This window comes from Labrus mixtus, chromosome 17 (assembly GCF_963584025.1).
Source record: "Labrus mixtus chromosome 17, fLabMix1.1, whole genome shotgun sequence".
NCBI classification, from domain to species: Eukaryota; Metazoa; Chordata; class Actinopteri; order Labriformes; family Labridae; genus Labrus; species Labrus mixtus.
Window position 1 is genome coordinate 1,397,257 of NC_083628.1, and position 22,369 is coordinate 1,419,625.

Consider the following 22,369-nt stretch of genomic DNA (forward strand, 5'->3'; position numbering starts at 1 on the left):
CTACAGAGACATGCTCGAGGAGCTTTACTGAACCTGAGAGAGCTGGAGAGAAATGAAACCTCTGAACAGCCAATCAGAGAGACTTTTTAGAGAGACTTTTTTTTTTTTGTAGAAGCTGACTCAGGGAGAAACGCACAAGAATTCCAATGTACCTGTACTGTCCTGTACCTGTGCAAATGGCAATAAACATCTATTCTATTCTATTCTATTCCTCTCACTGACCGCCGAAAAAAAAGGGCAGGCGGGGGTCGACGGGTAGCGACAGAGCTGGACACACCGCACACACCCCGGTGTGTCGGGGTCTTTAGAAGTAAATTAACCAAATGATTTGATAAAAAAAGAGTCTTAAGTAATGTGTGAGCGTCTCTGGATTTTGTAGAAGAAGAAGAAGAAGAAGAGAAACTTTCTGCCTGATTGTTTCTGACGTGTAAATAAAATGAAGGAGCGTTCTGTTCCTTTCTCGGCGTTTTCAGAGAAGAAGACGAGAGCACATCTGTGTGAAAGATGAAGCGATCGTCCTCCCGTCTGTCAGTTTTTCACACGGAGAGCGGGGAAGTTAGCTGGGAGGCGATCAGCTGATGAACAGAGCTGTCAGAGAGGATTTCAAGCGCTGAGTGGATTCAGGCTACGAGACGCTCCCCTCCTGTCAACTCTGTGAAGAGCGAGACTTCATCCGAAACATGACGGAGAAACATCAAACCTACAACTTCTCTTTTGAATGTTTGGAAGCTGAAGCTGTTAAATGTGCGATTTTATTTGAGACTTTTATATCATCACTTGTGTTTTCTTTATTCCTGACTGGGTCAACAAAGAGCATCGGGAGGGAGTGTTTTCACATCTTTGATCGTTTGCTCTGGTCTGGATCATTTGGACTCATTTGTACCATTTTTACGTAATTATGCTGCATTCATGTGGTGTCAGAAACATCTGAGTTGTAAAATTCACAACAACTCGGAAAATCGGAAAAGAATTAGGTGCCCGACTTCCCGACTTGACGTCAGAATCGTCAACACATGGGGGGAGGAAAATATGTTTTGTTAATTTTAACATACTTTTTATTAATTCATTATTCAGTATTTCACATCAACTTTTTGCTCAAATTTCACTTTTAACAGTTACATTTCACTGATCAAATTCGTTGCATCAACGCTGTTTTTTGCTTTTGTTACAATAAATTCAAACTTTCCGACATGAAAACCTAAATTTCCCCGTTGTGGGATAAATAAAGGATTATCTTATTTTATCTGAAATCACTTGAACACATTAAAGTCTGAAGAACGACTTCTCAACTCAGACACTTGGACCACCTGAGCAGCACCTGAATGCAGCATTTCCTACAGTTTTTAAGTTTGAACATGAGGTGTAACTGCAGCTCCTCTGATAGTTCAGGAGGAGGAGCAGGTGAATCATCCTGAACCAGGACCTGCTCAGACACCCAAAACTGTCCCTGAAGCTCCGTCAGGTCGGCCTGTGGTCGCTAACAAACGATCAGTGATGATGGAGAGAGAGCGAGCGCGGTGGTTACTTCCTGCAGTTAGCTCAGATCGAGGTCGGTTTGTGCTCTTACTACAAACCAACAGCACCAGAGTTTGGAGAAAAGCCGACTGAGACCCACTTTTTCCAACGGTGTGTTTGCGGTTGTTTGGTCCGCATCACCGTTTGAGTGACAGTTGTCATAGCAACGCGAATGAACCGCGTTAACTAACCGTTACTCGTTTTGACTTACAGGCAGCGAGGAACAGATCTCAGATTTTGAATGACCGACGGCTCGTCTCCTGAAGAAAAACTAAACATTAGCATTGTCTGAGTTTTTTTTAAGCTTCTTGTCGTCCTGATTTTTCGTCGCCCAAATGAACACTTTTTAAACTTCATAGATTATCGTGTTGGTTTGTTCAGCCGCTCGGCGTGTGTGTGTGTGTGTGTGTGTGTGCGTTTGATGCTTACAGAGACCGTGGAGCTCGGCGTGTTGGTTCCATATCCAGAGGAGGGAAGAGAGGCCAACGACCAGCGGCGCCCATCGGTCCTGTGTCACAAAAACAAAAGGAAGACAAAGAATCATCAAAACCAGCTCAGTCCAGAAACGATCAAAATGCTTATCAAGACAAATATGGAAATCGTCTTCAGGAAGCAGACAAACGTGTTTCATTTCCATGTTTGTTTTCACAACATGTTTTCTAGATGAGTGTGGACGTCTCTCTCTCTTGTTAGTTTAAATTACTCGGGGCAGAAATGAAGCCATAAAGGAGCTAAATGAAGACGTGAAACGAGGCGTCAGGACGATGTGAAATGAGACGAGCTGATGCAGGAGGAGGTCGTGAACTTTAAAGGAAATGAGGCGTTTATGAAAATTCAGGCCTGAAAATGAAATTACCTGTCTGCTCTGTGGCAATGACTGTGGATTATAATAAAAAATACAGAATTACAAAATAAATATGTTTTACTGCTTCTGAAAGCATAAACAGACTCAACGAGCCAAACAGAAGAGAACAAATCACAACGTGAGGATTTAATCTGCTGTATCCAATCACTGTTTATTAGCCCGACTCGTTCAGCCGCACATCGAGTAAAAGATCTGTGATCGGGTCTTACCTTCGCGCAAAAGAGAAATGAGCAGAGGCACTGGGAGAGAAGTTACGAGGACTGTCCTGGGGGCTCGTTCCTGCAACGAGAAGAAAAAACAGAAAAACAGAATTTAAAAAAACGACCCAATCAGAATGATTTCACATTTTAATCTAAACAAAGACCTGAAAAACACACTGATGGCTGTGCAGACAACATGGCAGAGATGTTTAAATTGGCTCCTTTCCTGCATGTCATTCCCTCCTCTCTCTCTCCCTGATTTCTGACTCTATCCACAGTCCTGTCTCTCCATTAAAGGCACAAAAAGCCAAAAATAAATCTTTAAAAAAAAAAAAAAAAGCTGATAGTTTAACTAAAGTAGAGAAGTGAATGATGTCTGCTGCAGAAACAAAACATGTCTAGATGAACTATAAGTATTACTGCCTCAGCTCTGCAGCAACAACTGACAGGAACCTAGAGCTGGGTATTGTCCAAAACCTCACAATTCAATTCGATTTAAATTCTTTGGGTCACGGTTCGATATTGATCAATATGCTTCAATATCAATTTAATGATACATACAGCTGACAGGAATACTCATAACTCATCACAGCAAGACACTCAACCCTAACTCCTGCTGCTTTGTCTCTTTACACAGCAGCCTCTACCATCAGCGTGTGAATGTGGAGGTGTGACCTGCAGTGTTAAAGCGCTTTGAGTAGTCAGAAGACGAGAAAATAAATATATAAGCTCAAGTCCATTTACCATCAAAAAGAGCCTACAGGCTTATACCCAGTGCCCCCCTGGGATTAATAAAGCATTTCCAAGAGAGACTGTGAGTGTGAACGTCTCATGTTTAGTTTACAGTCCGCTTCTTTTTTTTTTTTTTCGAAAAACAAAGTGATTAATACGCTTGAAAAGTTACATATTGCACCTTTAACTCACGTCATTATATCACAGAAGCGTTGTGCTTCAGCGGTATGAGGAACGTTAAACTTTAGGGACCTCTGTGTGGCTCTGATTAAACGTCATGTTTCCACAGCTGCACTGTAAAAACAAACCTGTGGTCCAGCATCAATCAGACATAATTACACCGAGCGGACCCAACAGCTAATTAACCCCCCCCCCCCCCCCCCCCCCCCCCCCGCGATGACAAGAGGCGGGGCCCTTGTTTTCCGTCCTGGGGAACAATGAAGGGGGCCGTGCCTCTTGTTAGTGATGAACGTCACCTTCTTAATTGCAGTGAAGTTTGAATCACAGCCAATTAAAGACGATAACAGTGTCCTTTGGGAATCAGACTGCACCTGATTATCTACCGAGAAGACATATGGTGCAGGAGAATAATGCTGCGTTTACAACTTTTTATCACCATAAATAAAGGTTTTAACTTCTAAACACACCGACAAGAAAGCAGGATAATTATTCTAAATCAGGATTCTAAGCGAATGAACTCGGCTCAGTTTCCTCTTACCTTTGGCCCCAACATGACGAGCGAGCCACAGAGTCAGGTCCTCTAAAAGCTGAACACATTCATTAGAAAGACTATTCCGACTGTCCGAGTCCATTTTAAAGGCTTGAGCTCCTTCGTTAAGAGATTATAAAAATTCAGTGCAGATACGGAGAGTTTGCAGCTCTGCGCCCCGCCGACCAATAGCAGGAAATAAAAACGCCCTGTGGTCTCCCCCTCTACTCCTGTGCATTTCCTCTCTACGGGGCAAACACTTCCTCCTCCGCCAGCACAATCACTGCCCTGCGACCCGCCAGAGCACGGCGAGATTATCACCTCGACAACACACACAAGTGACCTGAAAGATATCACCACTGGAAGGAGAATACACGTTTAAAGAGTCTTTTTTGGGGCCTTTAAGTTTCTGCATCCTCCGCTTTCAGGGGCATTAAACCTTATCATGAGTTTAAGATAACTTTATATTTATCCATCTGATAAAATCAGGACCACATGAGGGTGTCAGGTGACTTCTACCGTTCTGATCTGAAGCACGATTTAACATCATGTGTTATTTATTTTATTTATTTTTTATATTTTACATTTTTAAATTCTATTTTATATATTGTAATATCTTCTTATACTGTATTATTTAAGTTGTTGCTAGTTCTGCTTTATTTCCTTGTTAATTGTTTAGCACCAATACACCAAGTCAAATTCCTTGTATGTGTTTGTATTTGGCAATAAAACCAGATTCTGATTCTGATTCTGATCTTCAGACATTTCGCTGAGTCATCACTTCGTTTTGCACGACACAATGGACTGCGTATCCTGTCCTTCTGTGCACCAACGGGGACACTGGGTCATGGGAACAAGTCATGCACACAAACAACAAAAACATGCACGTTTTATTTTATTATGGTACATCTGAACTCTTACCTGTGAGAGAGGACAGAGGCGAGTGGGGTCGAGGTAAACCTGAAGACTGACCGCTTCCTATCAGGCTTTTTCTGTTGCTCGTTCTGCAGCTGTGAAACCAAAAAGTCAAATATTAGCAAAGTGGACAAACAGATATTTAAAGAACGATTTAAAGCAAGAAGAATCCAAACTTTCAGAGTCAGACGTGTGAACAATCAGATTAGACGTATTAATACATTTTACTGGCTGCAAACACTTAAAGTGCTAACCCTTTGAAAACCTCCCGCAGGCTGCTGGATGCACAATCCTGCTTCAACTGATCATAAAAAAAACTCTGAAAGTAGACGCCCGGGATGAAGCAGAAACATTGGTTTTGTTTTTGTGCATCAAGATATTGAATGTTTGCAGCAACGTCACAAAGGAGCACAAGGAATTCCATGAAACGAGTCAGGACGCACATCAGGACACTCAAAAATCACCACTTTCGATGCTGCAGATGAAACCTTCAATTGGCCTTTGCGCTGAGATTTGTATAAATGTCTTTAGTTGCAAAGTATGTTGTTTTGCGATATATTTGAGGCCTAAATTTGGCATAATTTAAAATGAAAAAATTAGTCAGATTTAGTATTTTTTGTTGGTTATGACACATTTCCATCTTGAGACATCTTGATTCAGTCGTACAAAAGGCAGGATTTATATTCACATGTTAATACTGTGACTCACAGGGAGCCACTGTGAAGGACAGCGTCCTGACTCATGGATGTGGCCGAGCTTTTCACCTTGACATAAATATAACCTACTTCAACATAAAAGCAGCTTCAGTGTTCAATGTTTAGATTAGTCCTGGGTTTTCACTTTTCAATAAGAAGCTGTAGGAAGAAGAACATAATGGAGCATGGATTCACTTCAAGGTCAGAGACTCAGTGACATCCTGTTACATAACCTCCTCAGAGAACTACAGCAATTTTCATCTGGCTTTTTCAACATGGCATTCAATTTAAGTTTCTACCCTCTTCATGATCAAACTCGACGTGCCAAAATATTTTTTTTCTTTCAGTGTGTGGAGAGTTCAGCTCGTTCAGTCTGTGCTCTTTATTGATTTAACAGCAGATGCCTGAAACACAAATACACAGCTGAGCACAAGTCTCTTAATCAATTAATCGTTGAATATCAGCGAACATTTTTTATCAAAACATTTAACTTCCGAAAATTTGGTTTCTGTTAACGTCTATTTCATCAACTCAACTCAGCTGTCCTCATTTGCTCCTGACTCTCTGAAGAGACGAGACTGCCGACGCTGTTTTGATCACTTTATTTCAACTGACACATCTGCTTCATGTGTGATGCAGCCAAAGAGGAGAGAGAAAGAAAGTCCTGCTTTTACTCAGGCTCTCATTGGCTAAAGTAGCCTGGGAACAATGAATGGAAGGTCCTGATTTGTCCAATCAGGTGTCAATTAAGATATGAGAGTACATGAATAAGTACAAAGAATACATTTGAAAATCTGGAACAACAACAGAGATTTTGAGGCAATCCGAGGTTCTTTATGGATGCTATGTGTGTGGATTAAATCTTTTACTGGACTTGGATCGTGGGGACTCTTGCAGATGCAGCAGGACAGTTTTTGTTGGAATAGTTTGACCCGAAGAGAACAGGCGACCTTCAGATGGGAAGACTTGTTTGTTTGTCGGTAGTCTGACAGATGCATAGATTGTGGCTGCGGTGTTGGTTTGACCTTGAAATGGTTTACACGGTCAGAATCACAAGAATCAAAGCTTTATAGAGACGTATAGCGTGGAGCATGGAGTGATACTTGAAGACAGCAGATGTGTAAATATCGGAGACAATGACAAAACAAACTTACAGCCAACAGGCGTCCCGCCAGAGGAGGTGATGTCAGAAAAGTTTCTATAATTTGTAGATTTTGACTCGCACACAGACGTGTAATTTAGAGTTTTCCAAGTCATCAGGGACCATTAAGAACTATTGACATGACATAAAGCTGTTGTATTTGTTGCGTTTTGATGATGCCGATAAGGTTAACATTAATTTCAAGTTTAGTAAATTATAAACCGTAATAACCACTATCGAAGTTAGCGTCTTTGTTAAAGGATTCATGTTTAACTGAGTTCAATTCCTGAGTAACTGAGCCCACCTCTGCACTAGTACCCAAGATTAAATATCTTTCTGAAATGAAACAGGAACATGAGGACAAAACCAGGCATTTCTTAAGGCCAATTCTTCCAAAAGCCAAATCACTTTTTTGCGGTGTTCCACAAGGATGCCACGCGGTCCCACTTTAGTTTGAATTTAAAGGAATATTGAATACAATTTGAAAGGCACAGGGACCTATTCTGGAATAATTTAAACACCTCCATTTAAACTAAGGATGCATTCTTCTTTTTATTATACAATGTCTCTCCTAGGGTAGGGTAACCCTAACCCTGAAAACACTTGGTGCTAATAAGAGTGTTTATAACAGTAAAAAAAAGGCAGTACTGTATGGTTACAGGAATAAGCCTCTTTCTGCACTGCCAGAGAAACATTAATGTAGGTGAGTGAGAGAAAAGGGAGACAGAGGAGAGAAAAGAACATGACAGAGTTAGAATAAGTGTCAGTCAGTCACTGTGTTGCAGCTTTGATCGCACAGAAAGATCACATGCACATGAGCTTCTGCAGTGCTGCAGAAAAGCGTGAGCCGGCGTCCTTCATCTCTTTGTCAACAGCGCTGAGGAGCAGTTTGTTCTGGAGCCAGAGCCCTCAGAGCTTCAATGTCACAGCAGCAAGAGTGAAGAGGCAGACAACTTTTTTTTACAGGATCTGAAAATGGTGTGCAGAATCGTGTCTGACACTTCAGGCTGTGAATGCACTACAGCCTCGGTGTACAGTTTGCAAGCCCTCGATGGTCGAGAACACGTTGCCTTTTTTTATATATATAGCCGTTATGATAAAGGCATTTAAGTATTTCCTTCATCTTTGTTAAATTGTTCATGCTTGGATCTGCCTGGTTTCCCCTTTTTGGCTTGTTGTTTCAATTTTTTTGCATCAACTTGGGACTCACAATCATCACTGTGTCAGATTAGGCGATCACAGCGCCATAAATCCGTGCTGTGTCAGACATAGCAGACTACACGGTGGTACCCGACCAATCATCAGGACCGAGGTGATGATGCTGGAAGGAGGAGGGTCGTGGCTAAACGACATCCGGGAAAGAAGAATCAGTTTTTAAAAAAAAACTGTTTTTTCAACAATTTCAACATTCTTTTTTGGCATCACCATTTTGTAACTTTTCGGGTTTTCAGAGCGCTCTGTGGTCTCACAGATCAAAAACACTGATGTGACTGAACGCATCACAGAAGGCAGACAATTTCTTTCACATGCTTGACTTTCTTGTATGTCTGTTGGATGGAGCTATGATCTTGATTGTAACGTGTAATCTGTCTTTGGCATTAGGTTTTATTGAATACAAACAATATTCAAGTTCTGAAAGTTTGCAGGATATCTGCTGCACCAAATGGGTTTATCTTTCTTTCTTCCTTAAAAGTCATGTCTTTACAGGCTTTAGAAGAAGTCAGGTCACATTTTGTAGCTTGTTTACTTTGAGCGGATCCGACCTTCTGATGCTCTGGAGGCCAATATGTACAAAATATCAGAGAATCAAAAGCAGTTAGATCAAATGCTGGAAGTATTTAAGTTGTAAAAGCGTCCCCTTTGGTTTCAGCTTTTCATCTGTTCCAGCACAGTAAAAAAAACTGTTTACTTCAGTATTAAAAACTGGCTGGTTTTGGAGCCAATCTCTGATTCCCACTCAGTCCAGTGTACGCTGTGTTAGGATCCACACGGGGCCTGGGGGACGGCTTCACTGCTCATGTTGGTGTTGATTACTTTTCGGGGCAATTTCTCCGCTAATCTGATGAATTGATTTCACAATTTCACAGAAGAAGGCAGCTAGGCTCCTGCTTATTTTGTGGGTAATTAGCCGCATGCTAATGTGATGATGGAGGTGACAAACAAATTGTGCCGGGGACAAATTATTAACCACTCAGTAGACATGATGGCCTAGCGTTCTTATGCTAACAAATTAGGAAGTGCAAATGTTGGAAAAAAGCTTAAAAGCTTTAGAGAAATATCTGACATGAATGTTTATCTGACAAGAACAGTTACCGTCAAGCACCAGTGAGATATCTGACGTCAAGTTTTGGGCAATTTGGGGGGTCTAAATGAACAATATGTAGAACTGGTGTCCAGAAGATAAATCTCCCCCCCCCCGCGCTGTCATTGGCTGGAGGAAACACACCAGCTCCCTACCCAGAAATGTCCAGAGTCAACCAAAACAAACCAGAACAGTAAAATCCAGTATGGAGGCCTAGAAGGGACGATGGAGCAGCTTTACTTTTGTAGTCTGTATTTTTATTTTGTAGGTAAAAAGTTAATGACTCCATCTTTAAAGTGTGAGCACATAATTCATGAGCTTTGATCGTGCGTCACAAACGCTTTTACTCGTACCGCGTGAGCCGACATTGCATCACAATCTTCCAGCGTATGCCCGGCCTTAACTGGCAGCAGAAGTTTCTCAATCTGCCCGTTTAGTCCCCCGCTAATGCTCCTTTGGTAACACAGAAATCCTAATTCATCCTCTTAATCATGAGGGGGAAACCCTGCTCTGACTGAAATCCCCGTTCATCCTTGTTTGCTCAAGTGGTTTGTAGGATCTAACCCACGCGAGCTGGCGAGCGAGTGTGTACACATGCCGTGCATCATTTATCACGACGATGAGGGGGTCGAGTGAAATCTGGTACACAGGTGCTCGGTCAAAGAGGATCAGATTTAACGAGATCTATTTGTACGCTCTCAATGTGGATTAAGCCAACACAAGCGGCCCAATCAAGCCTCTTGTTGCTTCACCCTCTCGCTCTGTTTGTCCCATTATAACCCCATTAGAGAGTCGAGAGCCACTCAGAGACACATCACCGCTGCTCTCCTGGATCACTTTTCCGCAGGTTACGATGGCACACATCGCTTGAAGCCGAGCCGAGCTTCCTTTTTTTTTTTAGGTCCTGAACGGCTCAGCGCGAGGAGAGGAAAACGCGCTTCTGTATAGTGAGGCTTTAAAAGCGGGGATAAAGAAAACCCTGGGCGAAGATGATAGGGAGAAAGTAGGCCAGTGTTGTGCGCTGTACTGCAGATGTGTGAGATCCGCTGGAACGGATCCATATGAGATTTACTCGTCTCGCTTATATGCAAAAACCCTCAACCTCATCAATCCCTTTGTTGCACTACACATGAAATCTCCACCAGTGCGGTTTATTCTACGGCTAAAAATATTCTGTCTTTATCAAAAGTTAGAAACACATCACACATCCAGTTTAACATGTTTTACCTCCAAACGTGTGTTCATGTCATCTTCTAGACCGACCTAGATTTGTTAGAACTCTGTAATCACTAAGTAGTCTCAATCTGTCAACAACAATCCTTAAAATGCAGCTTTTTTTAAATGTATTTCGGGCGCAGGAAGAGGCAGAAATAGATGAAAAAAAACTTTTGATTTCACAAGTCTCTGAAATCTAAAAACGTCCGGTTCCTGACCCTCGTCAACAACAGAAGTCATGATTAATCTTTTTTTTTTCTCCGCTGTCAGAGCTGTCAGGTGAGCTGACAAAGCGACATGCCACAGAAATTGCTGCTGCATGGCTGACAAATTCAAAGTCAGACTTCTGACACACGAGGCTCTATTAATAGCGTTTTTAAAAAACTTGCTGCTTGGGGTAAAAGCAAAGCCGCTCTTTTTCATTCCCGCTATACACCGGAGACACTGCCCGCACATGCTTTTCTACATCTGAGGACGTGACATCGATCACAGCAGCGAGGCTCGGACCAATCTCATGTTTGTTAGTTTGCAAGGAGCTTCAAATTTCACGTATCAAAACTTTATTAAGATGGTCAATATACCTGCAGGGACGAGCTCACATCCTGAAGCTTCTGAGTATTTAGACATTACAACAGAAAACTATTGAATGTAACTCACTCTCTTCATATTATTATTACAGTATTTTACAGTAATTTACTGAATTTTACCGTATTTTACAGTATTTTACCGTATTGTATCCGTTGTTGGCAGACGGCTGTTCATCATGAGTCTGGTTCTGCTCAAGGTTTCTGCCTCTTAAAGGAAGTTCTTCGTCTCTACTGTGACTTTGCTAAAAGGTGCTAAGTGCTCATACTGGGTCTCTTTAATTGTATCATATCGCATCGTGCCATACTCATCATGTCACATCACGTCGTATCATAAAAACATTAAAAGATTGGTTTCTTTTCAGGATAATCATGAACATGTTCTCAGTAATGACCTTGACGTAGCGACCTTGTTTGCAAACACAAAGTCTAATATCTTGAGTTTAAACTCAACATTTATTCATCTTTTGATTCCTTTTTTAAACTCTGGGGGACAAAACGTTTTGTGATTTACTGATTTTAGATTCTGAAGTCTGATGATCGAATGCAAACAAAATGATGCTATAACAATATTTGTTTTCTGAACGTGATGGACGTTTCAGTGACTCCAGTTTTTAGTTTTTATCATCTTGATATCAAGAATATTTTGGAAGTGATTTTCTTTCTCTTCCCTCGCCTCCATATGATTATAGTTACCTTCAACTTCATCTTTAATCAATCAATCAATCAATCTTTCTTTATAACATATTATATTCTATATTATACAGCTACTTTCTTACAAATCAAATGCAATTCAAAGAGCTTCACAGCGAGTCACAAAACATGGTCCAAACAAAAATGGGGGTTGTGTTGTAGTACTCGAGTTTGGTCTCGAGAGACCACTTTTTAAAGGCCTCGGTTTCATCTCGAAATGGAAAGCATTTTTACTCGGTCTCAAACTGGGCAGACTCCGGATTTCAAATCAACACCAGTCAACGTTGCCTGATGGCGCCCATGCCCTGAACACAAGATGATGATTTTCCAGTGAGATTTTTGGTCTCTGTTCTTGACTCGGTCTCTGAGCACTCTGGTCTCGTGGATGTCTTGGTCTCAGTTTGTCTGGTCTCGACTACCACACTTAGTAGAGTAATGTCCCCAACAGTGAATCAGTTTTGCTAACAGAGTGGCCGATGATAGTGTGATATTCACTTAAATCACGAGTGTGAAAGGAGGCAGTGATATAATGAGACAGGAAAAGAACATTTTTACACTCTTTACATTTTATCCACTTTAGAAACATGAAAATCCTGAACAGCTCCGTTTCTTTCATATCTCATTTTGTTTTTCTTTTATTGTGTTTTGGCGACGTGAGCGTTTGTTTCCCGTGATGATAAAGCCCTTTAAAAAGCAGGTTTATAACCATCAGGAGGCGTCCGCACATTCAACTGTCTCATCTCTCTGCACACTGTTTGTGTGTTCTCAAACAATCACCGATAACCACTCAACTCTTTTTCAACAGTTCAGAGGATCACTGATAATCCGTCAGTAAAATCTAATCTATGTCATTCAAATCTGCATCAACTCAAATTGATATTTGAAGACACATGGCGGACTAACGCGGCTGAGATCTCTCCCTTTGGGAACGCTTCAGTTTCCCCCGAGTACAAACACAAATCACACAAAGGTTCTCATGCTCTGATGCAAGACGTCCAAAAACAGCCCGTATCTCCTAGTTAAGCTCCTGTGCCATTAGAAATGGGTCAGGGCGGGGATTAAAAATAAATATGAGTTATACTGGCTCAACTCAAACCATATACCAACCACTGGGATCAAGTGGCTTAAGCTGTAAAGTGGGTCTGCTCTCTGAATCACATGAGCCGAGCAACCCTCTGAACCAAAACAAACCTTTGTGTTTGAAGACCTGAGGAAGGTTGAAGGGTTGAAGCAGTGACGGTTAATGATGGCGGGAAAGACGTTTAACACCTTCACCAGCATCAACAGAAAGAGGTCACACACAGAATATTCAGCATTTCCTCTTCCCTAAACGTTCATGAGAGGGAGGGGGGGGGGTGGCATGAAGGAAAGCACACATCCTGTGTTGGTAACACAAAACTCCCTCAGCGCCAAACATTCAATTAGAGTCACAAAGCGATTCAAACACAATGGGCGAGCAGGGAACACCCAGCTCCTTATTCATGGTGACCCCATGTAAACACAAAAACAAGACGCAGGAACTCTGCATGTCCACTCATTTTTGTCTGACTAGTCTCCGTATCTGATTGAAACTTTTTACAGGATTCTGTCTCAGGTAAATAAAGGAGGTGAAGCTGATCTCAGGGTTACCTCTTAGAGCGACGCAGCCGGGCTCCGCTGAAGAAATGCGGCATGTTAAAGTTGGACAGGACCGTCCACAGGCTGGAGTCTGACATCGTGTCCGAGTCATGCCAGAGGGGCAGGTGCAGGGGGGGCTTCTGCGGACCGGGGGAGGGGAAGCGGGGGCTCTCGGGGTTCAGGAGGATGCGACCCGCCGAGCCGTCCTGACTGACGCTCCTGCAACAGCAGCGCCGCTTCGCTCCAAACTTCCTCTGCACAGACACATCTGCAGCCAGCTGCGGCATAAACACACACACACACACGGCGCCAGAGAGGACACGCTGTCCTCCTCTGTCCTCAGATGAAAAAAGAGTAATCCACTGAGGGTCCTGACAAGAGGGAGGGAGGGAGCTCAGGTGTTGACAGACTCCACAGTAGCGAGGATGTGACACCTAACACCAGCTGACTTTGTGTTTCAGCGTCTCACTGCGACCGACTTCTCTATCCCAAACGCTTTACATGCTTCATATCATGTAACAGGCAGATACCACTTCACATCCTGTGCAGGGGGGGGGTTAGCACACCAGAGGGGCGCTGCATCATCAGCAGATGCTGCTGTGCACAAACTGGCACCCCTCCAAAAGTTCGGAGGGTCAGTGTGTATTAAGCAGGATGTGTTTGAAATGGAAATCAGGAGCTTTTTTTTTTGCACGGTCGTCTTCTTCTTCTTGCTGCGGGGATTCTTCCCCTCAGCTGTTCACCAGATAAAACAGTCCCAGAGTCATCCATTCAACTTTCTCGCGTTTTCTCGTTTGACCTCTACAAACGAAGACGCAGCAAATTAAACAAATTTTTTAAAACGCATAAACTGCAGATTTACCAAAATGTTGTGTAACTGATTTGGACAGAGCTTGTTAAAAAAAAAAGATAAACAAGGTCAGAAGAGCTGAAGTCACACACACACACACACACACACACACACACACACACACACACACACACACACACACACACACACACACACACACACACACACACACACACACACACACACACACACACACACACACACACACACACACACACACACACACACACACACACACACACACACACAGATCATGTAGAAGCAGAGAGTCGTCAGGTCGGTGATGAATTCGACTTGTGAGTCCTGCGTGTATGTGTGAAGGTTCAGAGTGATCACAGCAGCCTGCACAGAGTGAAGGATGAAGAGAGGGAAAGTCATATTTAGAGGGGGGGGGGGGGGGGGGGCAGCAGCAAACAGCAAACAGGGAAATATTGAAATCTCTAAAGACAGTAAAGTCTTCACCAGATCTTCACTGAGGTGATGTAGACTCAAATCTAGAGGAGGATCCTTCATCTCACACCGCTGCATAGAGGTGGTGTCCAACTTCTTTCTCTTTTTTTTTTTAGCTAATCAGTCGCTCCCTGCTAAGTGCTAATGCTAGCTCTTTAACTCGGTAGAACGCCAAATGGAGCAACAAGAAATTCAGTCAGTCTCACAGAGGACTGGAGGAGATCCTGAAGTGTGTACTAATCCAAAAGTAGACTTTGAATCATGAATCCAGAATCGTTTTGAATCCCAAAGACTCCCAGCCCAACTGCTTCGTGTTAATATGTCTACGGTTTGTGATGTGAAGGGCAAGAAATGTCATCGTCATCAAAGCATCAGTTAGTGCTAATTAGCATAGCATTAGCTAGTAAATGTTAGCCAATGATCGTATCAGGATCTCAGCTGTCAGTGAGAGTTCAGGGGCGGCGATGTGAGAATATTTAGATCGAGTGAACGCGATCTTTGACGTCAGGATGACGTTCATTTTGTTCCCTCAAACGGGCAGCGGAGCGGCTAACAGCCTCTCTGGGTTTTCTTTCAAACATTAAAGTCTGTAGAAGAAGAACCCCGAGCGCGTCTCCTGGTCGGTTAGAGCGTCACATCCAACGTGCATTACATCACACAGGTGGACGCTGTGACTGATAACTTCTGCATAGCGTGCAGCGGTTGAGCTTTTCAATAACTGTGTGACGTCATGTAAAAGTTATGAACTTACATTTTAATGTTTACTAGTATCTCAAGTTACAATTCTGGCATTCAAGAGACAGAAAAGTTCAGCTCTGCAAACAGAAACAAGACAGAGCTGTGTGTGTGTGTGTGTGTGTGTGTGTGTACATTTGAAGTAATATTAGGGTTAAAGACATCACAAGTACATGTGGTATTACTTTTTTGTATTTTTAAAATGACCAGAAAAACAAGGTTTAGTATTTGTGAAGTATAGACCGATAGTCCCCTCCTTGTATGTTAAGCCTGTAAGTGTGTGTGTGTGTGTGTGTGTGTGTGTGTGTGTGTGTTTGCTGTAATCACATGATTGATGGAGCGAGGCGTGTACGTTACATTTTGCAACCGGCATCAAGACATTCAGCTGCAAGTCGGTACGGTTACATTCATCGACCTCCGCTCAGCGAGGAACAAACAAACATAAACAAACGTAAACAAACGTAAACAAACTGACATGTTGAAAATCGGTAACTCGATCCAATCTGAAGGGCGTTGGATTAAAATGAAGGTCATTTGAGGTCAAGTTCAGTAAACAAAATGGACGGTTATAACTCAGTCTAAAGTCTCAGATTTAGAGACCCCGCCCCTTTAATGTGATGTCACTTCACATTAATTAATTGGCATTAGTCTTGAGTGATTAATGTGTTGTGTTTTTTTAAATGGCCCCATTGTTAAAATGTGAATATTTCCTGCTGGTTATGATGACGCTTTGAGTAGAAATCTCTGCAAAACTGTCATTATACTGTAGTGTCAGACTCTGTGGCTTGGTACGTAACCATGGATACGTTGAAACATTACACAGTGATTCCTGTCGCTAAGTCCAACATTGAAGAACGTCCTTTCCATGCCTCGTCTCCTGAGACTCTTCACCTCTTCTGTCAGTTTGAACTCTTCACACTGTGAGTGAAATGTATGATGGGCAACTCAGGAACATCTCATGGGCAGAGTGTCCTGAAATGTTTTTGAAATGTTCGGGGGTGCATGTGAGAGAAAACGCTAAACAGTGGGATTGTTTTCAGGTCTAAGAGTCAAAGAGAACAGGAAGTGGTTCAAAGAAGGAACCTCAGTAGGAGACAGGAAGTGCTCAGTCAGAGCTGAAGACCTCCAGGATGCTGCAGATTATTCCATCACTGACAGAAACCATTTCAGTCATGATGAAGAGTGTGTGTGTGTGTGTGTGTGTGTGTGTGTGTGTGTGTGTGTGTGTGTGTGTGTGTGTGTCTCTGCAGAGAGGCCGGTGTGACAGCCTTCACTCTAATTATGGCTCTGCTCTGTTTCTGCGCTCCACATTAGAAACGATGGTTCACAAGGTTCAAAGTCAAACCTGCACAGAGCAGCATGAAGAGCAAAACCAGTGTGACATCACGGGTTACTGTCCTCACACTGACGCAGTAACCAATCAGCTGCTGACTAAAAGGTAGATGAACATTAGAGGGACCATACACCCCGATTTGACCGGGACTATCCTTGTCCCAAATTCCCATAAATATCTATAAAACACTAATATGTCCCGGTTCTTAGCTTTCCCCGTCCTGATGTTAACCAACCAAAACAATCCACCATGCTTGCAACTATGATTTAATCTGAGAGAAGAATAGATGTTTGTTGCCATTTGCACAGCTACATTGGACATTTTCGTGCGTTTCTCCCCAAGTCAGCTTCTACAAAAAAGTTAAAATTATATATAAAATAGAATAGCATTATAAGAAAAAAAGAGTAGAAAAGTACGAATAAAATTAAAAAAATAAAATATATAAATTTTAGTAACAGCTAAGTAAATTAAAATAAACTGTACAGAAGCTATACACTGTAATAAATAAAAGATATAATACAAAAAATAACAAAGGGGAACACTGTACAATGAAATGAAAATATAAATATGTTTTCTTGAGCATGTGTCAATCAATTTTGGGGCTGCAACTGTTGCTAAGCTAGCCTAGCTTATCATGCTAACAGGGCCAGCTGAGTAACGACAGGTAGGCAGAAGGAAGTCAGCGTTTTCCAAAGAGCTCCAGGCGATTTACAGCTCCCTTCAAAAAGTACCAGCCAATGAATAAGCTGCGTTTTGCACACACTGCAGGTGACCGATTTCAGTCGCCCACGGTGGAAATGCCGACACGCAAAGCCATGTTGACACTAGCAAACGCAGGAAGTAGTTTGGTAACGATCTACTACAGAGAGGCAAACGCCGCTGACAACCAACTTAAAGGAGCTGCTCAAGACGACGCCTTTACCGACCACCTCGTGTGATCAGTGCAGGTCACTGATCTGTGTTTGCAGTAAAAATTAAAGTGTCCAGATTTTGAGGTTTGAAAATATGGTCACCGTAACATCGCCTCACACTTTAATATATACAGTAAATGTTTTAAGAGATGGTCCACATACAAGTTAGTGTTCTTTAAATATCTGAAAGTTGTTTTTAATCTTGAATCAGGACAAAAAAGATAGACTGAAAAAACTAACTCTGTGTTTGGGTACAAGATGGAATAAACACTGAAAAGTGTCAGTAAATGAAAAAAAACCACATCTCTCCGGTCTTGTTTGGAGCTGACTCACTTGAATGCAAGCTCCACTTGACTGTGTATGAAAGCCGAGCAGAACAAGAGGAGATCAGGAGGTGACGGCGTGGGTGTTTCAGGCTTTTCATTGATACAGAAAAAATAAAACGTCCAAATCAAGAGGTTTGAATGAGCGGCAGGAAAAAAAAAACAATTCAAAGTTTTATTCCAACAGTTTCATGTCAACATGTGTCTCAAAAGCAGAGATCAGAGACTTTGGAGATTACTTTCTTTTGACAGAAAATACAGAAATGTATCGAAATGTCAGAACTTTTTCTGTTGAATGTTTTAGACATTTAGTTCTACTTCATTTTTAAAAGAAGCTGCTGCAGACGTCGACTAAAATCACATTCAAACATGTTCAAGGTGAAATAAAGTGCATCAAGGTGCATTTGATAAACGTCCAAGTGTGGAGTTAAACAGAAAAAACATTTACAATATGAGGATCCCTAAATCTTTGAGGAGGTTAAGACTTCTGTCAAGAAAACAGAAAGACACAGTATGGCTGCCTGGATGGAAACATGGCTCAGTGAATGTCAATGGAAAATGTTGAAGGTCACATACGATGCAAAATCCTCTTCTCCATGTTCCTCTAACTCTAACATGTGTCTCTAGTTCGTCTACAAACCCCCCAATGATGAGAAAAGTCCATCCTCTCTGTCTTCTGTCTGCTCCACTTTTCAGAAAATGTGTGCTCAAACAGGCCGTTTGGAGACTTTCCCTTCATGACATCACAAAGGGCAGTAGCCCCTCCCCCAGGTGGGTGACACTCACACAGCTAGGTGTTTGTTCTGCCCTCTGAGTCTGCCTTCTCACCGTAAACAATAGGACATGGAGCGAGAAAGACAGAGACACCCAAGCCCTTCCAGAGAGGGGGCGTGGTCAGACACAGCTCATTTACATATTTAAAGGTACAGACACAGAAAATGTTTTAAAGATTTAAAAACTACAATACGGCAATAATGAATCTTGTTGCTGATGGTCTCTTTTGCTTTTGTGTTTTATACCCACCTAAAAACTCTGTGTAGTAGCTTTAAGGAAACACACTGACACACTGTTAAATAAGTTTGTGAAATAAATGAACTTATTGAAGGCTTCTCACACCATATTTTAAGTTTAAGGTGATAAAAGAAGCTTTTATTGTTCTTTTATTAATCTGCAATCTCCATCGTTGAAAAAATGAAGCCCAAGCAAAAGTGCAAATAAATGCAGTTCCACATGTGTCCACTAGAGGCTGCTCCAAAGCAATGGGATCCATTTATAATGTCTTAAAAACTGAATGGAGATCTTTTTATAACTCCATTTTTTAAAAATCCAAATCGGTGACTAGATCTACAAATCTTGCTGTAAATCGTGTTGTTTTTGTTTATTAATTTGTGGGTCATGTTGCATGTCACTGTCTCGCTAGCTGCAAAACAAATCTACCGTTTCAGGTACAAAGGAACCTGAAACCTGGGCGCCTTGTTGCTGTGTGCGAGTAGGTTTAAGGCCCGCCTCAGGGGAAATTAGATCGAATCAGCATTTCCAATATGGCGACTTCCAGCGTTGAGCTTCATAATGCTCCTTCAGAAACCATGCTTGTATTGTGCAAACGTATCCCTGTAATCACTTATATCTGTGTGGATTAAGGAGGTGTGTCATGGAGAGTTAGATGGCCTTGTCAATTTTTCAAAAAAACAACAACAACATCTAAACGCATCATAACTGGCACTACCTCTGATCCCACAAACACAATTAATGTGCAAAAGAAACGACTTCACTCGGTCCTGTTTTCAAAAGGTTACAGGGTCCCTTTTTATCCTCTCGCCCGGCCGTACAGTAATTACATAAACACTAGTTAGCAGCAAAGAGATGGCTTCAACCTCCATGACCTCTGAGTGAAAACTGAAACGAAGCTCAACCAGGAACAAAACAGTTTCACAGCTTCTTGGCGGGCAAGTTCGAGGAGAGGGGCCGGGTGTTATCTCGGACATCAAGCCCGCAGACGAGAGGATAGAAGTCTCGATGTTCATGAAATAATCTGTAAACTCAAAAAGTGCACAGATTTTTAAAACGCTAAGATTTAAAGCTCAGATTGGAAACCATTAGAGATGAATCCAAAACGTCTGTTTTTTGAATACTAAATGAATCAATCCAGACGCATCCAGAGCCGTCTTCACTTTGATGTAGAGCAAACGCCACAAATCCTACTTAGCACATGAAAGAGGAGCATAAAGCTGGGAGCGGAGAAAGAGGGGCAAGATGATGGGGGGGTGGGGGGAGGAAGGGGGGGGTGACACCATCCACGTTATATAAGCACCGTGTCCTCTTCTTTCAATGTCACACATGATTTTTTTTAGGAGGGCGGACTGAACACTGTGAGCTAAGGCCAAATGGAGATGAGACAGGCTCAAACATGCACCAAGAAGGCCCGAAACTAAAAAAATAAAATAAAAACAAAACAGGCTGAAGAAGCCGTCGCTTACCTCCAGAAATGAAAGGCGTGCAGAGGGCTGCACGGGCTGCAGGGGCTAGTGGGAGTGGGGCTCAAGCTTCGAGGAGTGAGGCTGGAAGTTAAATGGAGTGGAGTGAATAGTTGTCTTTTTATCACACACAGGACAGAAACACCCCCCCCCCCCCCCCCCCATACCTCCCTCCTCCACCCACACCTGCAGCTCTGACACATTCCCCCTGATGAAGACAGCAGCATCATGAAGAGTAACAACACCTGTCAGAAACACTAAATAAAGCCGAAAGAGCTTCCCGACGCATTTGCATGGTTGTGCATCGTTTGCTTTAATTTTGAGGGTCGTCCTACTTCAATACGCAGTTTTTTCATTCTCGACTCAGTTTTTAAAGACGTGAGCTGCAGATTATCCGGCAGAGTTACAGATTAACCTAATTTCACAATCTACGCCGGGTTCTTGTGGTAAGATTAGCGAGTTTCCTCACACCAGAGGACTTTTTTTTTTTTTTTTACCTCCATGATGTCACGGATTAAAGTGGCACTGCAGAGCGTCAGGTCATGTAGAGGTGAGTAACTTTTACTGCAGTGGCGCTCCAGAGAGCGTTCTTTAGAGGACGAGTCGGAGAGATTCTTTTTTTTTTTTTTTTTTTACATTTCTCTGTTTTTTTTTTGTTGTTGTTTTTTTTAACAAGAAAAGACCAAAACTCACTGATCCTACCATCAAGTTACAAACACTTTGACCTTAAAGTGAAGGATGAAGTAGACGTGCTTCATCTGTTGCGATGGACGTTGCTGTCCGCCATTTTTAATCTCTGACCTGGTGCTTTGCATTGTGGGAAACAGTACGCGAGGGAGACTGGTCTGATGCATGTTTTTTTTTTGGCCAAACCAGTACGAACTGCTAGTAGGCGGTTTTGAAAACAGCCATAGAGTGTATAAAAAGATGGACGACATGACCGTTCCCGAAAGGTGAAGCCAAAACGGTCGGAGCTCCCCCTACTGATTGGCTGCAGTATAGGTTACAAGCTCCGCCTCCTCCATGTTAACCGGAAGGACATTGGTCAAAATATGTGTCTAATAGATTTCCCTCAAACTTTGTGTTTTTAAGAAGTTTAGCTTTAAATAATTATTTGATTCCAAAAAAAGTGTTACCATAGTGACCACCATGATTGACAGTTCAGCTGACGAATGAGGCTCCTGCGTCGGCATGTGTGCACCGGATTATCAGAGTAGAAAAGGTATGGCGAGGGGAGCCCGATATTCAGACCGCCCCATTTTAGGCTTGATTGAGACCGCCGCCTCGATTGCGTTTCACCTTCACTGTGAATGTCACAGAAGCATAACGGGGGGACGGGGGGACGGGGGGACGGGGGAAATGATCCCGTCTCTGCACCGCCGGGCGTGTGTTTGTATTCGGAGCTCCCATTGTTTGCATAACGCCATGTGACACAACCGGACAACAAAATGAAGCTGTTGCGGAATCACTATGAATGCACTAAGACAGAAGAAGGCGGAGCCCCATTACAGCGCTGTGTGGGACTCCACTCTAGTGCAAGAGAGAGAGAGAGGGAGAGAGAGAGAGAAGGCAAATGCCGACATTCCTCGAGTCAAGTCGGGTCCAGGAGGTGACGCCGACGAAATTGCAAAGTGCCAACGTTATTGTGAAACTTGGGCGGTGTGCAAGAGTTTGTTTGCAATTTTTTAGGCATTAAGAAACAGGAAGTGACCCAACACTGGAGATTTGTGTTGCCATGGTTTCTAATTAGATACACATTTACAATTCTGGCATCGGGACGACCCCTTCTCCACATTTATCGGCCGTTATGAAAATCAAATTTCCTTGATGACAGATTGCTTTAAGACAACTTAAATGTATCGTAATCAGCTGATGAACGGAGCGGATCCCCCATTTTTTTGGGGCAACATTTGCCTTTAAATTGCCGCTCTTTTTTACGAAGGTACTTGCTTTGAAGTGGGAGTGTATTTTAATTTTTTTGTGACCCATTTTAAAAAGATTAACGTCTTCAGAAGGAAACCCGTGGGCTTTGTGGCGACACAACAGACACACACACTCGGGAAGAGGAAGGAAGCAAGATGCTGCTTTTGGTCTTTTCATGCATTTGTTG

The 22,369-nt window shown here is 42.5% G+C and overlaps 1 protein-coding gene across 4 annotated transcripts in view; it reads right to left on the reverse strand.

Moving 5' to 3' along the window:
* Nucleotides 1-22,369, reverse strand: part of mast4 (microtubule associated serine/threonine kinase family member 4) — a 120,228-nt gene that overhangs the window by 24,735 nt on the left and 73,124 nt on the right. For 3 of the 4 annotated variants that reach the window (XM_061060962.1, XM_061060963.1, XM_061060961.1), the window contains exons 5-7: nucleotides 4,943-5,031; nucleotides 2,590-2,659; nucleotides 1,945-2,023 (exon numbers count right to left, since the gene is read on the reverse strand). In XM_061060962.1, coding sequence (XP_060916945.1) covers nucleotides 1,945-2,023; nucleotides 2,590-2,659; nucleotides 4,943-5,031 — 238 coding nt within the window. Of the gene's footprint in view, nucleotides 1-1,944; nucleotides 2,024-2,589; nucleotides 2,660-4,942; nucleotides 5,032-20,262; nucleotides 20,344-22,369 lie in introns of all 4 variants that reach the window. The other variant, XM_061060964.1, reaches the window with a different exon arrangement.